Here is a 21050-nt window from a genome sequence, read left to right on the forward strand (position 1 = left end):
AGGAGGGATCCTGCGAGGGGGAGCTTGCCTGGTGCCGCTCCTCTTCCCCTCCCCATCGCTCCCCTCCCCCCACCCCGTCGCTGCCGCTTTGCCTTCCGCCAATTCGGAGAGCATCGGGAGCCTGTGACATGCAATCCCTGCCAAGTGACGGTCCCCGAGTCTGAAGTGCCCGCGAGGAAGTGAGCGCCAACACGGGCCGCGGGCGATGACAGCCATGAAGCAGGAGCAACAGCCCACCCCAGGGGCCAGGGCGAGCCAGGCGCAGCCGGCGGACCAGGTGAGAGTTGGCAGCTGCGGCCAGGCCCTCCCAGGAAGGGAGACTCCAACCCGCGCTTCCCCCGCCCTCCTCCAGGGCTCAGCTCCCACGCCTCCTTCTCCCCACCCACCCCCGCCCCAGTTCCAGGCTCTCCTCAGCTCATCCATGGACTCTGCACGAAGTTAGAGCCTCCGAGTGCGCTCCGGGGCCGGGCGAGAGGATGCGCAAGGTGGAGAGCCGCGGGGAAGGGGGCAGAGAGGTAAAGGAGGGGTGGCCTGGGCACCCCCTCGGGCCGGCCCCCGACGGAGGGGAGGTGGCCGGGGCCAAGAAATGGGGACCTCTTGGCTCCTATTGAAGCACGTTGGAGGAATTGCTGCTCTCTTGGAGGCTTCCACTTGCTGGGTTCGAACCCTGTTTTCACGTAGCTGAGACCAAAGCTTACCCGAGTAGGCAGATGACCTTTAGGCCATCAGAGTACTTCCTTTCCTTTCTGTTTTCCTTTGAGGAGACCGGGACGGGGGTGGGGGTGAGGGACGCAAAATGGGGGAAGAGGGTGTACCACGCATCTGTTGTCTGCTTGGAACCGAGCTTGGAGCAAAAAGGCATGATTAGGTGGAACTGGGAAGATAGTGGCTTTAGTGATTTGTTGAGTCCAGATGTGTTGTTTCTGCAGAAATGAGGGGGTGCGCTGTGCTGGCTGAGGGTAATTTTAGTCCGTTTTCTGTCTTTCCTCTCTGGTCACCCCGTTTTGTTTCGGTCTTTAGGAATCTGTAGCATAACCATACGGTGAATCTCCATCTCATCTCTGTCCCTGGGTTGGGGTGACTCGTGAGTTCGGTGTCGTCTTTTCCCAAAGTTGGAGGGTCGGGAGCGCCGAGGTGCCCTGGCCGAGAGGAGGGAGGCTGTCACGTTTACTCATTTAGAGAGTCTGAACCAAGAGGGTTGTACTTAGGTCTGCGGATAACCACGGAGCTGGAGGATGGAGGCGCCGGGGTCCAGAGGTGGTCTCTCTGCCCCGAGCGCACTATTGAAGGCCTCTCAAAGCATTTCTGGCGGAGACACTTCGAGCTCATTGCTAGAAGTGGATGAAGGGGGTGCAAACAGCGAGGCTACAGTAGGGCTCAGCTCTTCGCATATTTTAAGCATTGAGGAGTTAGTGAAGGGGAGCTGTCCGCTCAGAGTGGTGGGAGGCAGAGGGGGCGACTCTAGGGCTGCCGTTATTAATGTTCTAGTCCTGGCTGTCGCTCCTGGCTAGTGGCCTCTCTTTCGCCCTTCCCCCACCCTTCTCATTTTGCTCACATATGTTTCACATAGGTGGTGAGGATTACTCAGACTTAAAGCCCCCTCCCTTTACTGAGATGGATGTTGCAGTTTTTATAAAGCACTTGTTTTCTTAAACCATTCTTTTTGCTCCTTACCCTGAGAAAAGTATGAAAATATTAAAACATGTATATAACCTGTCCTTTCTCCTTGTATCTCTTTTCCCTGCTCCCTCCAGCACACATCACAAGGTAGCAACGGGTTATCTGATTATAAAAATAATTTCAGGAGAGGAGCATGGATTTAACATCCTCTTTCAGGCTGACAGCTCTTAAATTTCATTAATAAGCCACTGAGCCTCTCTACTGCACTTGGAATGATACTACCAATAAGAATGATTAGTCAGGTGAGAGTTTCCACATGAAATCTTTACTCACTAACCTGTGACACCAGCTGGTTACTTGAGGCTCTGCAAACAGTTCAGTGATGGTGGAGGTGGGGAGGAAGAAGCAGAGGATACAGAAGCTGAAAATGTTTATGTAAATAGTGGACAAGCTGTATATCCACAGCAAAGCCTTTTTTCAGAACTAATCTGGTACTTAAAATTCACATGAAGACAGAGACTCAAGCTTGAATCTGTTGTTAGTCTGCATTTTTGCTTATGCCACTTCAAATAGTCAGGGAGTGGCCATTTGTAGAACTCTTGTTTTAATTGAGTTTTTTTTAAGTGCCTTTCTGAGCACTGACGTGATTTTACAATGTCAATGGTATGCATATTACACTTGAGCTAAAATGAAAGAGATTGATTTCTCAAGGGAAAGGAAAGGAAGACTGAAATATACATGGCAGCATCCCACTGGGAGTTTTCCAGGCAATCCCAGAATATACCTATGTGTAGTCTATTCTTTGTCTAAAGCTTGACATACAAAATGATGAGCAGATGATGTGGACAATTGCTGTGATGGCTTAAACTATTTCTTTTAAGAGTCTAGGTTTTTTATTAATAGTATTAGTCATTGTGATTTAATTCTGCAGTTGTTAGGTAACTCTCATGTGGCCCCAGATACAATACCTCCATATAGACAAGATCGATTGTTCAAGTTTCTGTGATGTTTCTGGAAAAAAAAAAAAAGATTCACAAAATTAAAAATGTAGCTTTATGAAATCCTACTTAATGGTTTAATAGGAGGCGTGTTCCAGTAAGTCACTTGCTAGGTGTTGATTTTGAGTGATTTAAGCTTTTGAATATTGCCAGAAAGGTCTTTTGCTTTTTGTGGTAGTGATTATTATGAAACCTCAAAGATGCCTTGTCCAGAGGCCATCAAATACCCATTTCTACGAACAGCATCATGGAAGACCAGAGTCTTTCTTCTCCGTGAGATGGTTATGAACCACATAATTTAATTGTTGTTGTGGCCTTTTAGAGAGTTCGGCGTCCCTATTTCACCTTATCTACTACTGTCTTCTAGCGTAGGGTGCCATGACCAGAGGTAGCCCCTCCTCTGGGAGCAGATGCAACAAGAGTAACAGGGACTGCATATTTTTATTACTGTTCTGAATCATTGGAGATATTTTCATCATCTCAGTAGTCTTGCCTTTAAAGCTTCATTGATTAAATAAATGTTTACAACAGTTACTTCTGTTGTTTTTATAACACTCCACATTTACAAAATGTCTAAAAATAAATGCTTAGCTGTGGGTAGAAGCAGTCATTCCCACTTAACGTAATCAATATCCATTTTACATCAGGGAATACATAATCTTGAGTGGCTAGTTGTAACTTATTATTAGATTTGGAAATCACTTCCTGTGTGCTTGCCATGTGCTGAGTACTGTCCTCTGGGTTGATAAGGTAACACTCACTGAATGCATTTTCCTACTTGATCCTCAAAGCTGACAATTTTTAAGTTAGGTCTTGTTATTATTCCTAGTGTAGGGATGAGAACAGAGAATTCTCTCAAGTAACTAAACAACTTGATCAACCTTGTCTTCATAAGTGGTACAGATGAGACATAGTCCTAGTCTATGGCAGTTAAAAAAATAAGCTCTTTTAACTCTAAAGCTCCATCTTCTAACCTTTACACAATTACAGTTCAACACCCTTCTACTGGCATAATGCAGAAGAATTGCAAATATTACATATGCATGTGTATAAATTTACCTTGAATATAAAATAGGTAAAGATTTTGTTTAACTCTTCAACTGTAAATGTAAATAATAAATCTTGAAATTAAAAAATTAGGTTAGTATCTCTTAAAATAATATAAAACCAGATATATCCTGATAAGTACATAGGAACTTAAAAAAAATATTTCTATCATTTGCCCTTGGTAGTGGTAAGACTTTCGAGGCTTCTTAAACATACATTTTTATAGTTAGACCTGGTTTAGAATTTGCTCAAGTTGCCACCAGGTGGCACCCTTCTGCTGAGTCCAATGGGTAAAAATATTTCCTAAAATGTTTGATAGGTCTCTCAGCTCCAAAAAACCAAACCCAACAACAAAAAAGCAAACAAACAAACAAAAAAATTAAACAAGAAAAAAAACGATAACCTTATTTCCTGAAGTATGACTAAAAAGTGTATTTTTATAAACAACTGTTTGGCTGCAGAGGCAGCATTAGTTATGCATAAAAAATCAACAACAACAGTAAAACTCATTCTAGTAGAAATCCACTCTCTTACTCTCTTACATAACAGCCTATTAATGAAATAGTTCATGAACAAAATTGGGGTTAAATAGATAATACGTAAATGCCTTTTGTAAAATATTAGGGTACTTTTGACTTTTAGGTGATATTAACCTAAAGTTTTCACAAAGAAATTAGGATCCAGTATTTTTACTTCCACTTTGGTCAACAAACCTGATTAAAAATTTCAAATGAATACTTAATGAATTCGTAAAAAAGTTATTCTTCCCTAATACATAAACATGTCATAATTTAGTTTATATTGTTTTTAACACAGAACGTCAAAGAAAGCTTTTAGAAATCATGTTAAGAAACTTTAACAGAAAATGTATTACTTCTCAACATTCAATATAAAATACATAGTATCTTATTGGTGGAAGAATTCTGTATCATTTGGTTATAAAAGACATTTGATACAGGTGCTATGTAGAAGTTTTTATAACTTGTTGTTCAGTCACCAAGTTATATCTGACTCTTTGTGACTCCATGGACTGCAGCATGCCAGGCCTCTCTATCTCTCACCATCTCCCGGAGTTTGCCCAAGTTCATGTCCATTGAATCAATGATGCCATCCATAACTTAGGAGATATATACATCCTAAAGTGAAAGAAAGAAAGTGAAGTTGCTCAGTCGTGTCTGACTCTTTGCGACCCCATGGACACCAGGCTCTTCCGTCCATGGGATTTTCTAGGCAAGAGTACTGGAGTGGGTTGCCATTTCCTTCTCCAGGGAATCTTCCTGACCCAGGGATCGAACCCAGGTCTCCCACATTGTAGACAGAAGCTTTACCATCTGATCCACCAGGGAAGTCCTATCATCCCGTAATTTCTTATTACATATATTATATATATATGTCTTACTGCAAATATGTACAACATTTTATCTGCTGAGTTTAGAACACACCACAAAATGTTCCTTGCTTATAAGCTTCTGATCTCTCTGTTTATTTGAAAGACTGAGCATATTGCACATTTAAGAAAGATTAAAGTATATAAAAACAAGTTAAATAAAATTGTATTATTAAATATTAATGCTGCATTATCTTATGAAGAGCGTTATATTGGAAACAAAACACTAGAACCAATTTCTCCAAGTCTAAGTAAAATTAAAATTATTTTCAAACTTTGGTTTCTTGGACCATTTATGATTATATTATGTTTTAGACTTTTAGTACTTATAAACACATTTTAAATTTATTTATAGGGTATCATGTAGCATGCATGGCATGCTGAGTTCCTTCAGCTGTGTCCAACTCTTTGAGACCCCATGGACTATAGCCTGCCACACTCCTCTATACATGGGATTCTCCAGGCAAGAATACTGGAGTGGGTTGCCATGTGCTCCTCCAGGGGACCTTCCCAACCCAGGGATTGAACCTAAATCTTGTATCTCCTCCATTGTGGTCTGGTTCTTTACCATTAGCACTGCTACAAAGCTAGGATGCTGCAACTAGGACTGTGAGTTTTTGTGCCATCAACCGGAGTATTTATTTACCACTATCTATATATTATGCACTGGAAAGCTCAGATTCAAATTCATATCTCAGCTCTGATAGTCATTGCTGTGTTTTGGGTAGCAAGATAAGTCATTTTCTGTATTTCATCTGTGAATGGAGGTGGCTATAGATCCTATACCTGATTGTTGTAAGGACTGAATGAAATAATAAGTAAAAGCTTTTGAAAAATGCTTATCTCATACAAAGTGCTTTCATTACATGTATAGTTTGGGAACAGGAACCCAGGGAGGAAGAAACTTAGAGGATCATTGAGTCATGTACAGCTGCTATATCATTTTAGTATTTTCCAGAATATTGCATTAATTAGTACACATATGTATGTGATTACATATGAGTTTTCACATGCATAAAAATATTTTAATGATGTAGTAAATATTACTGAGTTAGGCATTGAGTTGGCAGAAGTGCAGACTTTACAATATTTCATAACATCCTTATTTCCACTCAATGAAAACTCACTTCTCTACCAAAATTGAAAAAGACACATGTACCCAAATTTTCATTGCAGCTCTGTTAACAATACCTAGGACATGGAAGCAACCTATATGTCTATTGACAGAGGAATGGATAAAGAAGCTATGGTACATATATACAATGGAATATTACTCAGCCATAAAAAGGAACACATTTGAGTCAGTCCTAATGAGGTGGATGAACCTAGAGCCTATTATACAGAGTGAAGTAAGTCAGAAAGAGAAAAGCAATTATTGTATATTAGTGTATATATATAGAATCTAGAAAGAGGGTACTGATGAACCTATTTGCAAGGCAGCAGTGGAGACACAGACATTGAGAACAGACTTATGAACATGGCTTGGGTGGGGTGGGCTGTATAGAGTTACATGGAAACATACATTACCATATGTATAATAGATAGCCAAAGGGAATGTGCTGTATGAATCAGGAAACTCAAACAGGACTCAGTAATAACCTAGAGGAGTGGGATGGGGAGGGAGGTAGAAGGTATGTTCAATTGGGAGGGGACATGGGTAAACCTATGGCTGATTCATGTTGATGTTTGGTAGAAACCAATGCAATACTATAAGGCAGTTATCCTTCAAATAAGATTAAACAAACAAAAATTAAAAAAGCCTCACTTCTTTACTGTCCTACTCTATAAGAGGCCATGCTAAAAGTAAACATTGGTTAAGTCTCACTGCTGCTGCTGCTGCTGCTGCTAAGTTGCTTCAGTCGTGTCTGACTCTGCGCGACCCCGTAGATGGCAGCCCACCAGGCTCCTCCATCCCTGGGATTCCCCAGGCAAGAACACTGGAGTGGATTGCCATTTCCTTCTCCAAGGAATTAGCTGCTGAACATGCATATTGTTTTCAATGTACTTATATTGGTAATAAGCATGGAGAAGGAGAAAAGAGGGGTGTGGCTTACAGAAATATCTCAGGAGATGAGATTTTAGTTTTGGAACAGGAAAATGTGCATCGCAAGTGGAGTCCCCTGAGGAGCCCAGGGTGGGTGTGCCTACTATCATTGGGAGTGAGACTAAGTAACCCAGTATTGGGCTCAGATAATTTGAAATATTTTTACACACACTTTTTTTTTTTTTTTAACAGCTATTCCATTGCAATATTTAAATATACACAACATTTTTGATGTCTGACTATTAAAGTTACCTCCAAGTATTTTCATGCTTTTTGAGTGACTCTGTGGGTTCTAATCAAGTTAATATCTTACTGAAACATTTTAATGGGGATAAGTACTAAAATATGTGTCAACCAGGAAAGGGTGGAGCTCTCCCTACTTGAAGACCTCTAAAAGCTCCAAAAGAGCAAAAATAAATAGTGGAGGAAACATAAACTTCTTCATAAACATCTTCATATAAAGTTAGAAATACTTCAGTGAAAAGTGTATGCTGCCTCTCCTTGAGAAGTCATATAGTTCAGTACTGATTATTTCCAGCTCAGTCTTGTGTTAAAACTTGTACTTGACCTGGTCTACAAGCTTTTTGGCAATAGCCAACCTCTGTTTACTTTTCTCCATCTAGACAACACATGTTTTCCAAGGCTTTTAAAATGTGTGCCTACCATTCCCCTACCTGATAGATATTCTTTTTTTTTTTTTGATATTCTTATCATTTATTATGTATTCACTAAAAAAAGGCTTGTCATTTCCAGGATAAGAGAGGAAGCTGGGGAGTAGGCTCAGTGGGGAGAATGGGACATTTAAGAGAGACTTCATCTATTATTCATTCATTTTCCTTAAACTGCCCTAAATTCCTAAGGTTTCAGACATACTTGTATGTTATGGTAAATATAACACCCAGCCGCCAGACCAAATGCAGAAAACTGGCTTCTATCTGAAGCTGATAGAAAAAACATTTTATTTCAAACTGTAATTGATGTTAACAGCACTCTTGGTAATGTCTTCTACATAATAGAAAATTATTTTCATTTTCTTTTCAAGTTTGTTCATCCCATGGTTTATTTCAGAATTGTTAAAGCATTAATAATTTTTAAACCAATTTGCAGATAATGTGCTTTTTCCCACTAACCAGAACAGCATCTTCTGCAATATATTTTGGAATTGCCAAATGATTCTCAGATTAATTATATTTTGGAGAAGAAGGTGACATTATGTAGGGTTGAAAACAGAGTCCAACAATTTCAGACTGAATCTTTCTTTTGCTATTTGCTGTGCAATGTAGAGCAAATGATTTAACCCCTCTGAAACCTGTTCTTCTCTTTAAAGGAAGAGGATGGGGAGAAAGCGGCAAGGATTAGTGACAATCCATGTGAAGAGGCTTGTTTAACTTCTGTCCCAGGGTAAAACTTAGGGCATATTGGGTTGGCCAGAAAGTTTGTTCAGGTTTTCTGGTAACAGCTTATGGAAAAGCCTAAATGAACTTTGCTGGTCAACTCCATATTTTTATTCTTATTGTCACTATGTGTCTAAATTATCTGAGAAGATTATTGTGTTTTCTTGCAAGGGTAATTTTGTATTTACATTAATGAAAATACTAAACTTGATGAAAGTAAAAGAGGAGAGTGAAAAAGTTGGCTTAAAGCTCATCATTCAGAAAACGAAGATCATGGCATCTGGTCCCATCACTTCATGGGAAATAGATGGGGAAACAGTGGAAACAGTGTCAGACTTTATTTTTTTGGGCTCCAAAATCACTGCAGATGATGACTGTAGCCATGAAATTAAAAGACGCTTACTCCTTGGAAGGAAAGTTATGTCCAACCTAGATAGCATATTGAAAAGCAGAGACATCACTTTGCCAACAAAGGTCCGTCTAGTCAAGGCTATGGTTTTTCCTGTGGTCATGTATGGATATGAGAGTTGGACTGTGAAGAAGGCTGAGCGCCGAACAATTGATGCTTTTGAACTGTGGTGTTGGAGAAGACTCTTGAGAGTCCCTTGGACTGCAAGGAGATCCAACCAGTCCATTCTAAAGGAGATCGGCCCTGGGATTTCTTTGGAAGCAATGATGCTAAAGCTGAAACTCCAGTACTTTGGCCACCTCATGCGAAGAGTTGACTCATTGGAAAAGACTCTGATGCTGGGAGGGATTGAGGGCAGGAGGACGACAGAGGATGAGATGGCTGGATAGCATCACTGACTCGATGGATGTGAGTCTGAGTGAACTCCGGGAGTTGGTGATGGACAGGGAGGCCTAGCGTGCTGCAATTCATGGGGTCGCAAAGAGTCGGACATGACTGAGCAACTGAACTGAACTGAACTGAAGCATATGTGTGTGTGTGTGTGTGTGTGTACATTACCATGGGCTTCCCAGGTGGCTCATGGGTAAAGAATCCACCTGCAATGCAGGAGGTGTGGATTTGATTCCTAGGTAGGGAAGATCGCCTGGAAGAGGGAATGGCAACCTATTCCATTGCCTGGAGAATCCCATGGACAGAAGAGCTTGGTGGGCTCTGTTCCATAGGGTCGTACACACACTCACACAAATGATCTTAATATGCTAAGTAATTACAGTTGATTTATTATAAGGCATTCAGTAAAAATTTATAACAACCTGACTGATTTGTACTATTTTCAGCTGCTAAACTGTTTAGGATCTTCTTTGAAGTGATCATGGTTTAATATTCTCTTTCCAGAAGTTTGGTTTCCAGAAATGACTGAATTTCCTTAGAAATTCTTTGCATGTGGGAACTGATGATATGTTGAGTTGAAATTTAAGAAAAGTGCATAATCAAAATTGACTTCAGATCTGGGAGAGCCAAATCAAGTCATCTATATATTCTCCAGCCAAGTTGTATGTTATCTGACTTGAATATTATTGTAATTTATCATACTTATCGATTTTTCTCAGGTCAGTGCAAAAACCTATGTGTCAGGTTACAAGACAGCAAATGAAGAAAAGTGAGGAAACAAGCCATTTTTATTATCTTTATCCCCAACCCCCTTTTAAGATCTAAATACAGATTCGATTTTTTTCTTCTGTATGAAAGTCTCTGCTCTGAAAACCTAAATATGACAAATCTGAGGTATATTTTTGAGAACCTGAATAGAAAGCTCTCCTGCAATTTATTTTCAAATAATGGGCCAGAGAGACCACTCAAAGTTGCATTAATAAGGCTTATACAAGGTAGAAACAGGCCTTTTCTGTTATTGATATGTGATTTTAGTTTTTGCAAGAGTAATGGAGTAAGTGAAAATTCTGGTACTCATGATTCCATTAATCACATCTCACCTCCAGGAAAAGTTTTAATATGTGTTAATGAATGCAAGACATGGATTTTTTTTTTTTTCATTTCACATATTTTGAAACAAATGCTAGAACTTTCTTTTTTTTTTTTTTTTTAACAAAACAACCCTTTAAATCAGTGTTTTATGAACTTGCATAATGATTCTTCTCACTTAGACACAGAATACAGGATTAGGAATCAAGGTACCTTTGGAATAGAGGTCAAAACTATCTTTTCACAAAGAAAAATCTGAAATTCATGAAGAATGTCTCAAATATAGAAATAGGTCATTTGTTTGGCTATGTTGCCATGTAATTTACATTTCCTGGGATTTATGAATTTATGAATAGATTTTCTATCTACTCCATTAGCTTTTAGAGATTTTAAGGGAAAAGACTATGCATTTCACTGTTTTGTTTCCTCTTAGAATACTATAAAGAGTGTTTTTAAGATATAAAGAAAGCATATTTTGAAGGTATCTTCATAAAGTTGTTCCTTTTCCCTGATCCTATGAATTAAGTGGTTTTCATTTCTTGACAAGTCATGTTGGCAGTGATAGATAGGTGTGAATTGAACCTGGAGCTGAAATGAAGAGACTCACCCTCATATTATTATTGCAAATGGGATTTACCCAACATTAGTGCCAGAGTGGCATTATGGGTGGTTTCTTTTGCATCTGTCACTCCTTACAAATGTCTGTTTGCACACAGAATCAGAGCTTGTTATGTTACAGGATGGTCCCTTTGATTTCCTGTGTTTCCCTTTGCATCTGTGCCATCTCTAAATCCAAATCCAGTTTTTTCTGCCTTTCTGTATTTCTGAGATCCAGTTTCTTTCCAAGACTAATTCCTTGAGTCTAGACAACTGCAATGTCCATAGTGACCTTGCTTTTCCAGATTCTTCCATCAAATAGCCATAAAGTCATCGATGATAACATTTTGAGAAACTCTCCTTGTCTTTGTTTTCAAATCAGGAGACAGTCAATGTAGAGGTGAGTGTCCTGTTTCAGATCACACCATTGGTTAGAATCGGAAGCAATACTTGATTTGGGGTCTTTCACTTATGTGCATTTTTCATGTGTCATGCCACCAGAGTCAGCTATTGATATAGAGTCTCTGGTGATTTTTTGGTGGCACAGACACCTTCCTTAGCATTTGACATCAGAGTAAAATTTTTTTTTTAATTAGTGTTCTTAAAGGCTTTGAATCTGTAGGTAAAACTCTTTGGTATTTCTTGGTTTCTCCATTGTGATGTGCTGGTTCTAGGCCAGTGGTCTTTAGACTCTTGGCACCTGGCCACAAAACCATGGAACCATATAAGCATCTTCTCCAACTAGCTGTGGCAAGAGAGCACCTCAATGCCATAAAGCCATCATGAAAATAATCTGCGAGGTGCACTGTTCCAAGGAAATGATAGCAACTCTCACCATACGTGAAGACATGGGCATTCTTAGACCTCTCCTCTTCTCCTCAGCATAAAAGGGGACCCATTGATCTTTACACTCAGCACTTGAAATTGCAATTCAATGATGAATAGACAAGTGATTGGATGAGTCCCTTCTTGTGAATGGAGGGATGCACCCAGGTGCTCTAGAAAGCATCAAGGTGAATTTTAGAGCTTTCTCTGGAAGTTAGTAGAAATAACAGGCTTCTGATTTGCTGGAGTTCTTTGAAAACAGAACCATTTCTAGAGGATGTAGTAATTTTGTCAGTGTCCCACGTTTCAGTACTAGATCAGAGGAACTTTTATATGCTAAATATATAGGAAGTAGTTTTGACATGTGAACTACTTTGAACCAGTTTGACAAGTAGTTTTGTGTGAACATTTACACAAAATTCTTGTTAGTGGAAAGAACAATGGCTTTCTATTCATTTGATGATGTCATGCATGCTTATCTTTGTGACCCCATGACTATAGCCCACCAGGCTCCTCTGTCCATGGGATTCTCCAGGCAGGAAAACTACAGCAGGTTGCCATTTCCTCCTCCAGGGGATCTTCCCAACCCAGGGATAGAACCCACACGTCTCCTGCATTAGCAGGTGGGTTCTTTACCACAGAGCCATCTGGGAAGTTACAACCTCAGTTTAAACTCTACTAACTAGTTTGAGCAAGTTACCTAGTCTCTTTCTGAATTTAATATTTCATCTGAAATGGTATGATGCTTACCTTGCTGAATTGTTCTGAAGATTAGCAATGAGATAGGTTTATTAATCAGGGGATGATGAAAATGACTGTGCTTGTATTGTTGTTAATGTATATTGGGTACTGGAGAAGACTCTTGAGAGTTCCTTGGACAGCAAGGAGATCAAACCAGTCCATCCTAAAGGAAGTCAGCTCTGAATATTCATTGGAAGGATGGGTGCTGAAGCTCCAATACTTTGGCCACCTGATGTGAAAAGCCAACTCTTTGGAAAAGATCCTGATGCTGGAAAAGATTGAGGGCAGGAGGAGAAGAGGGTGACAGAGGATGAGATGGTTGGATGGCATCATCGACTCAATGGACATGACTGAGAGTAAACTCCGGGAGACAGAGGAGGACAGGGAAGCCTGGTGTGCTGCAGTTTATGGTGTCATAAAGAGTTGGACATGACTGAGTGTTGAACAACAACAACTACCAGAGAAAGGCAAAGGGATGGGGCGTCAGGCTTCCGATGGACTGGAGGCTCTGGCTTCATCTTTTTTCTCTGTTACTTTGACTAAACTTCAGAGCACATTTAATATTGAGACTTTTTTTTTTGACATGGAGACTGTATGGGTTCAACTTGGCTCCAAAGCAAAGATGGATTAGGTGTTGGTTAGTAAAATATCCATTTATTTTTAGATTCTTTATAAATGCAGAAAAATCAACAATGTTTGCATTCTGAAGGTGGAGAACTGAGTATGGATTTGCCTTTCCTGATTTTTTCCCCTCCATTCCATGGTTAAAAATCCTACTCATACTTATGATACATTCTACATTTGGAATGCTGTTTCATTCCTATTCAGAGCTGAGAGCTGTAATGGCGAATCTAAAAAAACTAATATAGAATCACAGATGGTGCAAATATTTGAAAATAGGTAAATACAATCTAGGATTAGCTGTTTGGGCTCAGAAATGTCAGCTTCATATTGCTTATTGGTCACACAAGACAGTTTTAGCTAAGGGGAAATCCAGGACAAAAGCATCATGGTATAAAATTTCTGGTTTGGAGCTATGCAGTATAACAAGCCCATGATTATTACATAAACTCCAGAATGAGTCTCTATGTAGCTAGAAAAGGTGTTTTAGACAGGTCACAAAGTACCAAGAGGTTATATATATGATAAAAATTAAGTAAATATAATAGCATGGAACTGCTATCATTAATATCTGCTAAATTACATTTAAAGCCAATTTTTGAGGAGAAAATATCCATTCTTATAGAAATGCTGCAGTTTCACAGTACATGACCTGAGCATGGGAACTACTAGATTGCCAGCATAAAATCTGTAGATGGTAGTTATTAGTAGTAAGTGCTGTGTGTCCCTATTTCTGACTGAGAGTTTTAAGCAATATAGTTTGTTTTTCTTTCACTTTTTTCCCCTATTACAGATAAGATTCTTTTAAAAGTTTCTTAGAATTAACTATGGTGATTGTGTTACCTGATTAACTGACAAGACAACTGAGAATGATATAGGCTAACTTGTTAAAGGTCGTAACCGCTGATGAATTTAGAAACCAGAGTAGTTTAGTAATTAGAGGTCCTCTCTTCCAGTTTGGGAGTTGGTAGGTGACTCACTCAATCATGGGATAATAGAAGCCATGTCTGGTTGTCTGTGTTGTTGTCAGATGAAGTAAAAGTGGGTGAGAATTAATGGGAAGGTTCCAGCTGGCTTAGGTTTTTTTCTTTTACTTTAAAATTTTTTTCTAGGCAGTAAGTTTAATAAGATTAAATCTATTATATATTGATCCTATCTGGAAGCATCAAGGAGCAGGTGGACATGAGTGTAATGGTTGGGTGAAACCTCGATTTTCTGCTATTTTTTATTTCTCAGATGAAGTGACAGAGAATGGAAAGATAGATTGTAGATTATATATGATCTGTAAAGCAGCACTGATCCCTATCAAGTAAGAACTCCTGGCTTCTCATATAAGTGTATAGGGAACATATGTCAAGGATTTAACTTATTAATAAAGAAACCATCAAGATGGGAAAGCTGGTTTGAAAAACATGTGAGGAAGAGACTTGAAATAAATGACGTACAAAATCTGCAAACTTAGATCCAAAACTGGTTAATATTCAAAAGGGCATTTAAATTATAACCTTGGTGGTTATCTTTTATAGCAGACAGAATTTTTTTGCCACTTACCTATCTTCTACAAGTAACATCTAATAGTTACTTTGGATCCATGTTGAGAGTAAATTTTAAGTCTAAGAAAGATACATTCTCCTAGAGTATAATCCTTATGTGGGTTGATTAGAAATGCCGTGGTCTAACACTATAAAGATGGACACATTTCCAAATTCTCTAAAATCTTAACATCCCCAACCTCACAAAAATGATGCAGTCCAGGTCTACAGTTGATGTTTCAACCAACTTCTTAAGCAATTTTATGATAGCTTTTTACAAGCCCTTTGGAGCTTGAATGTCAGATCTGATTCATCAACAGCAAAGTTCTGGAATGCAGCCAGTCATCCAGTGCTGTTTGTCAGGTTGTCCCAACAGATTGGTCCAGGTGTTTTTGAAGGATGGGAGAGAACAGTTTGATAATTTCAAATAGCTCTCTGTGGAGAAGGTGAAGTATTTAATAGAATAATTGCACACAGGGAGGTGAAAAGCCATTCTTGAGGATTTAGCGAAATAAAGTTCAGATCAAGATCCAAGAGACATGTGTCCAATCCCTGGGTTTGGAAGATCCCCTGGAAGAAGAAACTAGCAACCCACTCAAGTATTCTTGCCTGGGAAATCCCATGGACAGAGGGATCTGGTGGGCTACAGTCCATAGGGTCATGAGAGTCGGACACGACTGAGTGACTAAACAACAAACAAACAAACAAGTTGCATAATAGTAGTGGTTCTTAGAAAATGGCTGCTTTCAGAGCTGCCCTTTGGAGGTGAGGGATACCATAAGCACTCCCACAGTCTGATTTAAGATGTATCCTAAGTTTTCCTTCTCTTGGCACTCACTTTCCTGACTGCAAGTCCAGGGGTAGCTCATCTCATCTGTCTGCAGATATCTGACTGAATTCCACCATGAGTCCCTTTGGCCTTTTAACTTTAAGACTGAGTAGACAGCGGTCATGATATATGTCTAACTGCATTGATTTGAAATTCCATGGTAACTTGGTATGCTCTTCCTTGAGAACTGATATTTGGGCCAAGAGGAAATGAGGCCTTTATGAAAGTGAAGCAGTAGGGGTGGGAGAACATAAACATAGATATGGGATTGAGAATCTCAGGAGGGGATGATCCCCTGCACATGGGGCCAGACACTTCCCTTAACTAACCCTCAGTTTTCTTATCTGAGTGAAAAAAAAAAAAAGATTTAAATTTAGATGAGTATTTTTGTATTATGTACAAAATATGTATGAGTATATTTGTATTATGTATCATCTGCATATCTCAGGTTATTGTTATTTCTCCCATCAGTCTTGATTCCAGCCTGAATCTGTGCTTCATCCAGCCTGGCATTTTTCATGATGTACTCTGCATAGAAGTTAAATAAGCAAGGTGACACTATACATCCTGAACATACTCCTTTCCCAGTCTGGAACCAGTCTGTTCCATGTCTGGTTCTAACTGTTGCTTCCTGACCTGCATGCAGGTTTCTCAGGAGGCAGGTAAGGTGGTCTGATATTCCCATCTCTTTAAGAATTTTCCACAGTTTGTTGTGATCCACAAAGACTTTAGCATAGTCAATGAAGCAGAAGTAGATGCTTCTCTGAAACTCTCTTGCTTTTTCTGTGATCCAACATATATTGGCAATTTGAACTCTGGTTCCTCTGCCTTTTCTAAATCCAGCTTGAACATCTGAAAGTTCTCAGTTCACTGAGAAGCCTAGCTTGGAGAGTTTTGAACATTACTTTGCTAGTGTGTGAAATGAGTGCAATTGTGTGGTAGCATTTTTTGGCATTGCCTATTTTTGGGATTGGAATGAAAACTGACCTTTTCCAGTCCTGTGGGCACTGCTGAGTTTTCCAAATTTGCTGGCATATTGAGCGCAGCATTTTCACAGCATCATCTTTTAGAATTTGAAATAGCTCAGTTGAAATTCCATCACCTCCACTAGCTTTGTCTGTAGTGATGTTTCCTAAGGCCCACTTGACTTTCCACTCCAGGATGTTTAGCTCTAGGTGAGTGATCATACCATCGTGGTTATCTGGGTCATTAAGATCTCTTTTGTATAGTTCTTCTGTGTATTCTTGCCACCTCTTCTTAATATCTTCTGCTTCTATTAGGTCCATACCATTTCTGTCCTTTATTGTGCCCTTCTTTATATGAAATGTTCCCTTGGTGTCTCTAATTTTGGTTTCTATTTCCTTCTCCAAGAGATCTCTAGTCTTTCCCATTCTGTTGTTTTCCTCTGTTTCTTTGTATTGTTCACTTAGGAAGTCTTTCTTATCTCTCCTTGTTATTCTTTGGAACTCTGCATTCAAATGGGTATATCTTTCTTTTTCTCCTTTGTCCTTTGCTTCTCCTCTTTTCTCAGCTATTTGTAAGGCTCCTTCCTACAATCGTTTTGCCTTCTTGAATTTCTTTTTTTGGGGGATGGTCTTGATCACAGCCTCCTATACAGTGTTATGAACCCCCATCCATAGTGCTTCAGGCACTATGTCTATCACATCTAATCCCTTGAATCTATTTGTCACTTCTCCTTTATAATTGGTAAGGAATTTGTTTTAGGTCATACCTGAATGGCCTAGTGGTTTTCCCTACTTTCTTTAATGTAAGTCTGAATTTGGCAATAAGAAGTTGATGATATAACAAAGTTACAAAGTAAATTTAGAATTATAAAAGGAAAATAGTTTTAGTAATAAAATTATTGGCATTTTTATTATCACTGACAGAGGGTCAAGTTTTGAATACTATTCATAAATGCCATGCAGTGGTCAAGTGCCTATATCTCATTTTATCCTCACCATAACTCTATGTGATAGGTATTACTTTTATTCCAGTTTTGCGTATGAGAAGCTACGGTTTGGAGGGTGAAGAGATTTCCAAGGTAGCACAGCTAGTAATTAGGGAAGCTATCTTTTGGTCACATACAATCATATATATTATAATAAGTATCAGGTGTTTCCTTTATCAAAATGAGGCCATAATTTGCTGTGTGTGGTTGATCAGTACATCGTATTTGATTTTTTTACACAGAAAATAGTAGTACTAGTAATTTTACTGGAAGTTAACAGTAATAATCCCCTTTAGAACTCTGCAAGTTTGTACCATCATCCTTATGTTAAAAATGGGGAAATTGTGAGATCGAGCAGTAAAGTAGTTAGACTAGGGCCACATACCATAATTCTATGTCATAGATACTACTTTTATTCTAGTTTTGCAAATGAGAAGCTGCAGTTTGGAGGATTAGAAGATTTCCAAGAACCAGAGTGGCAGAACAGAAATCTGAATCCTCACCATCTGCCTCTGGAGCCCTTGCTCTTGAGTCCTCTACTACACAGTTCCCGAAGTGTTTAGTGCATACCTATTGTGTGTGAGGCAATGTGATAAGAGCATGGCTCCTGTCTTCTGTATGTCCATGACAAATGAAGTTTACTTTGAAATTATTAACCATGAGTAACTTCATGTTTACTCAAATATTTTAAGAAAAATGTTTCTCCCATGTCCAAATGTGTTCTTCAGTTTGTGTGACATATGAAACCAGCTTTAAAATTAGACATAGCTAATTTTAGTGTCTTTCACATGGTATCTTATGTCTACTTTTTTATTAGTGAAAAATGATGAGAACTAAAGGATATAGGGTGTGTCTGTAAACTTCATCATGTAGAAGAACTTAAGATTGCCTTGCCAGTGTCTCACAATAACCTTGAGCGACACATGGGCTTCACTATTTTAATGAATGAAAAGGTGAATGCTTTCACCCTAGTTATTCAGCAACCTAAGTGTCAGATCTAAGCCTGATTTTGCAACACTCTCATGTAATTTTGTTTAGTTCAATGACCAATATTAACTGAATCTTTTTATATTTCCTGACTTTAAATACAACAATCTTCATTAATTTCTGAATAACATAATCAGGTGGTTCAAACATCAAAATTGGTATACATAGAGTGAGAAATCTCCCTCCTGCAGTTATTCCCCAGCTACTGAGTTTCTAATTCTATTATTTTCTAAATAGATAATCACTATTAATGTTTACATTTTTTTCTGTTCTTTGTTCTGGAGACATTTGTTGTATGTAAAACCTACTCAGTTTCTTTAGCTACCTCCCTTTCTATATAAATGTTAGCATATGTCGATTTAAAATGTGTGATATTTTAATTGTTTTGATAAATATCTGGATATTATTAAAATAGGCTAACAGTTGACTTCTTTGACACATTTACTCTTTTATTCATTATGAATTAGAGCTCTTTGTGTCCACTAAACCCATAGCCAGTTTTGGTGCCTGTGTGTGCCTGTGCACTTGTATGCATGTGGAAGAACTGTGCTCTTGGGACATTGCCTGAATATAGTACATTCCCACTAAACACCTGAGAAATTGTCTAGTGGAGCACACAGTAGCATAAACTCTACAGGCAAATAGCCAGTATGCTTTTCTAATCAGCCACACATAGTAAGTCATTTCCTATCGCTTAGATCACTTGTGAGAGTGTTAGTCTCTCAGTCACGTCTGACTCTTTTGTGGCCCCACGGACTGTAGCCTGCCAGCCTCCTCTGTCCCCGGAATTCTCCAGGCAAGAATACTGGAGTGGGTTGCCATGCCCTCCTCCAGGAGATCTTCCCAACCCAGGAATTGAACCTGAGTATCCTGTATTACAGGCAAATTCTTTACTGTCTGAACCACCAGAGAAGTTTAATATTATTTAAATATTTAATAAATCATTTAACCTCAATTTAATAAAAGAAAGCAATTGATGGTTATTAGGATGTGTTTGAATGTATGTGACCAAAAAGATATTTTCTCTACTTACTAGCTGTAATACTTTGGGAATCTTAACCTTTCTGAACCTCAGCTTCTCATTTGTAAAACTGGAATTAAGGTATGCAATTTGTTGACATTTACTTCACTGCTGTGTACATCTATGTATATATATATATATTTAGCTTTATAACCTTGGTCTGTATATGTTAATTAGATTATTCTAATGGATTAAAAAGAGAATAGCATCCTTCTCATCTCAAGCATTAGACTTAGGAATAAGTGCCAACTGTTGCATATTCTAAAACTTTACAGGGAATTTTTGAGCACTTCCCAGTGGATAGATAAAAAGGAAAGGTACATCTACTGTCATTTATTAAAGACAGATTTATACTCAATAAGTTACTTAGGGTAAGGAAATAAGACAAACTTTAGAAATGTTAATATAGCATTTTAAAAGTACCATGAGTTTTCTGTAACAATAAGAAAGATTTTATATCACTAGATGAATGAATGGTGTTGTGAAGCATAAAGTCTGCTTGTAGACAGGACCCAACACTGTGAAAATATCATTTCCTGTAATTTTATTACGTGGTATGGAGACTTTCAGTATGTGATGATGAATATATGTCATGCTTGCATTTTTGTGTATCCTGGGGGGTTTAAACTAATTTGTAAAATGGGAAGCATCTCTTTTAAGAGTATACTATACTTGATTTTCATTAAAATGCTAAAATTATTTGCTTAGCCTAAAAATGCTGTATGTTGTTCTCAGCCACTGTTGACTTATTCTCCTAGTGAAGAAGAAAGAATAACCATAGTTTAGGGAGAGATGGAAGACCTTGTCCTTTGCAGAATCTTTTTTTTTTTTTATTACTAAAATAAATGATAAATTCTTATGTCCCTACAACCTTATATAGTGAAGTAGGTGAGAACCATTTCAAACCCACAAAATCTATTCAGTCAAAACATTCCCCTCTGTTCCACCAAGTAGTATTGAAAATTATTAACAAAAACACCAGGAAGAAAAATAGCAGTGATAAAATATTTTATTGATCCATTAAGGACGACCAGGTCTCCAAGGCTGTAGTCACTTTCACAAGGGGATGTTTTAGTTAAACTATTCTTAACAACAGGGAAAGAAAAGTTTTAAAAATTTCTTTTAAAATTCCATAAAGGTTACAGAGCTATTTAAAATCAAATAACTCCTTTTCTCAAAAAATTTTAAAGAAAAATCAATTTTTTACAATGCACTTCCTGAATTATGGTAGAGCATACTTGGTGGCAGGTAATCTTTAAACATTAGGTGAAAATATTTCATTTCTAATGGTTCTGGGAAGTCAGGCCACTAAATGGGAAGCAGTTATTAGAATCTTTTTTTTTTTTTTTCATTTTTTCTCTAATTTTATTTTATTTTTAAACTTTACATAATTGTATTAGTTTTGCCAAATATCAAAATGAATCCGCCACAGGTATACATGTGTTCCCCATCCCGAACCCTCCTCCCTCCTCCCTCCCCATACCATCCCTCTGGGCCGTCCCAGTACACCAGCCCCAAGCATCCAGCGTCATGCATCGAACCTGGACTGGCAACTCGTTTCCTACATG

At 38.5% G+C, this 21050-nt stretch overlaps 1 protein-coding gene across 2 annotated transcripts in view; it reads left to right on the top strand.

The window, feature by feature from the left end:
* Nucleotides 1-117: 117 nt before the first annotated feature.
* DPP10 (dipeptidyl-peptidase 10 (non-functional)) overlaps nt 118-21050 on the top strand; it is an 814904-nt gene continuing 793971 nt past the window's right edge. The window contains exon 1 of one of the 2 annotated variants that reach the window (XM_010860773.1): nt 118-277. In XM_010860773.1, coding sequence (XP_010859075.1) covers nt 206-277 — 72 coding nt within the window. In that variant the 5' untranslated portion in view covers nt 118-205. Of the gene's footprint in view, nt 278-465; nt 516-21050 lie in introns of those variants that run through there. The other variant, XM_010860774.1, reaches the window with a different exon arrangement.

Source organism: Bison bison, unplaced genomic scaffold (assembly GCF_000754665.1).
Source record: "Bison bison bison isolate TAMUID 2011002044 unplaced genomic scaffold, Bison_UMD1.0 scf7180017864471, whole genome shotgun sequence".
Taxonomy (NCBI): domain Eukaryota; kingdom Metazoa; phylum Chordata; class Mammalia; order Artiodactyla; family Bovidae; genus Bison; species Bison bison.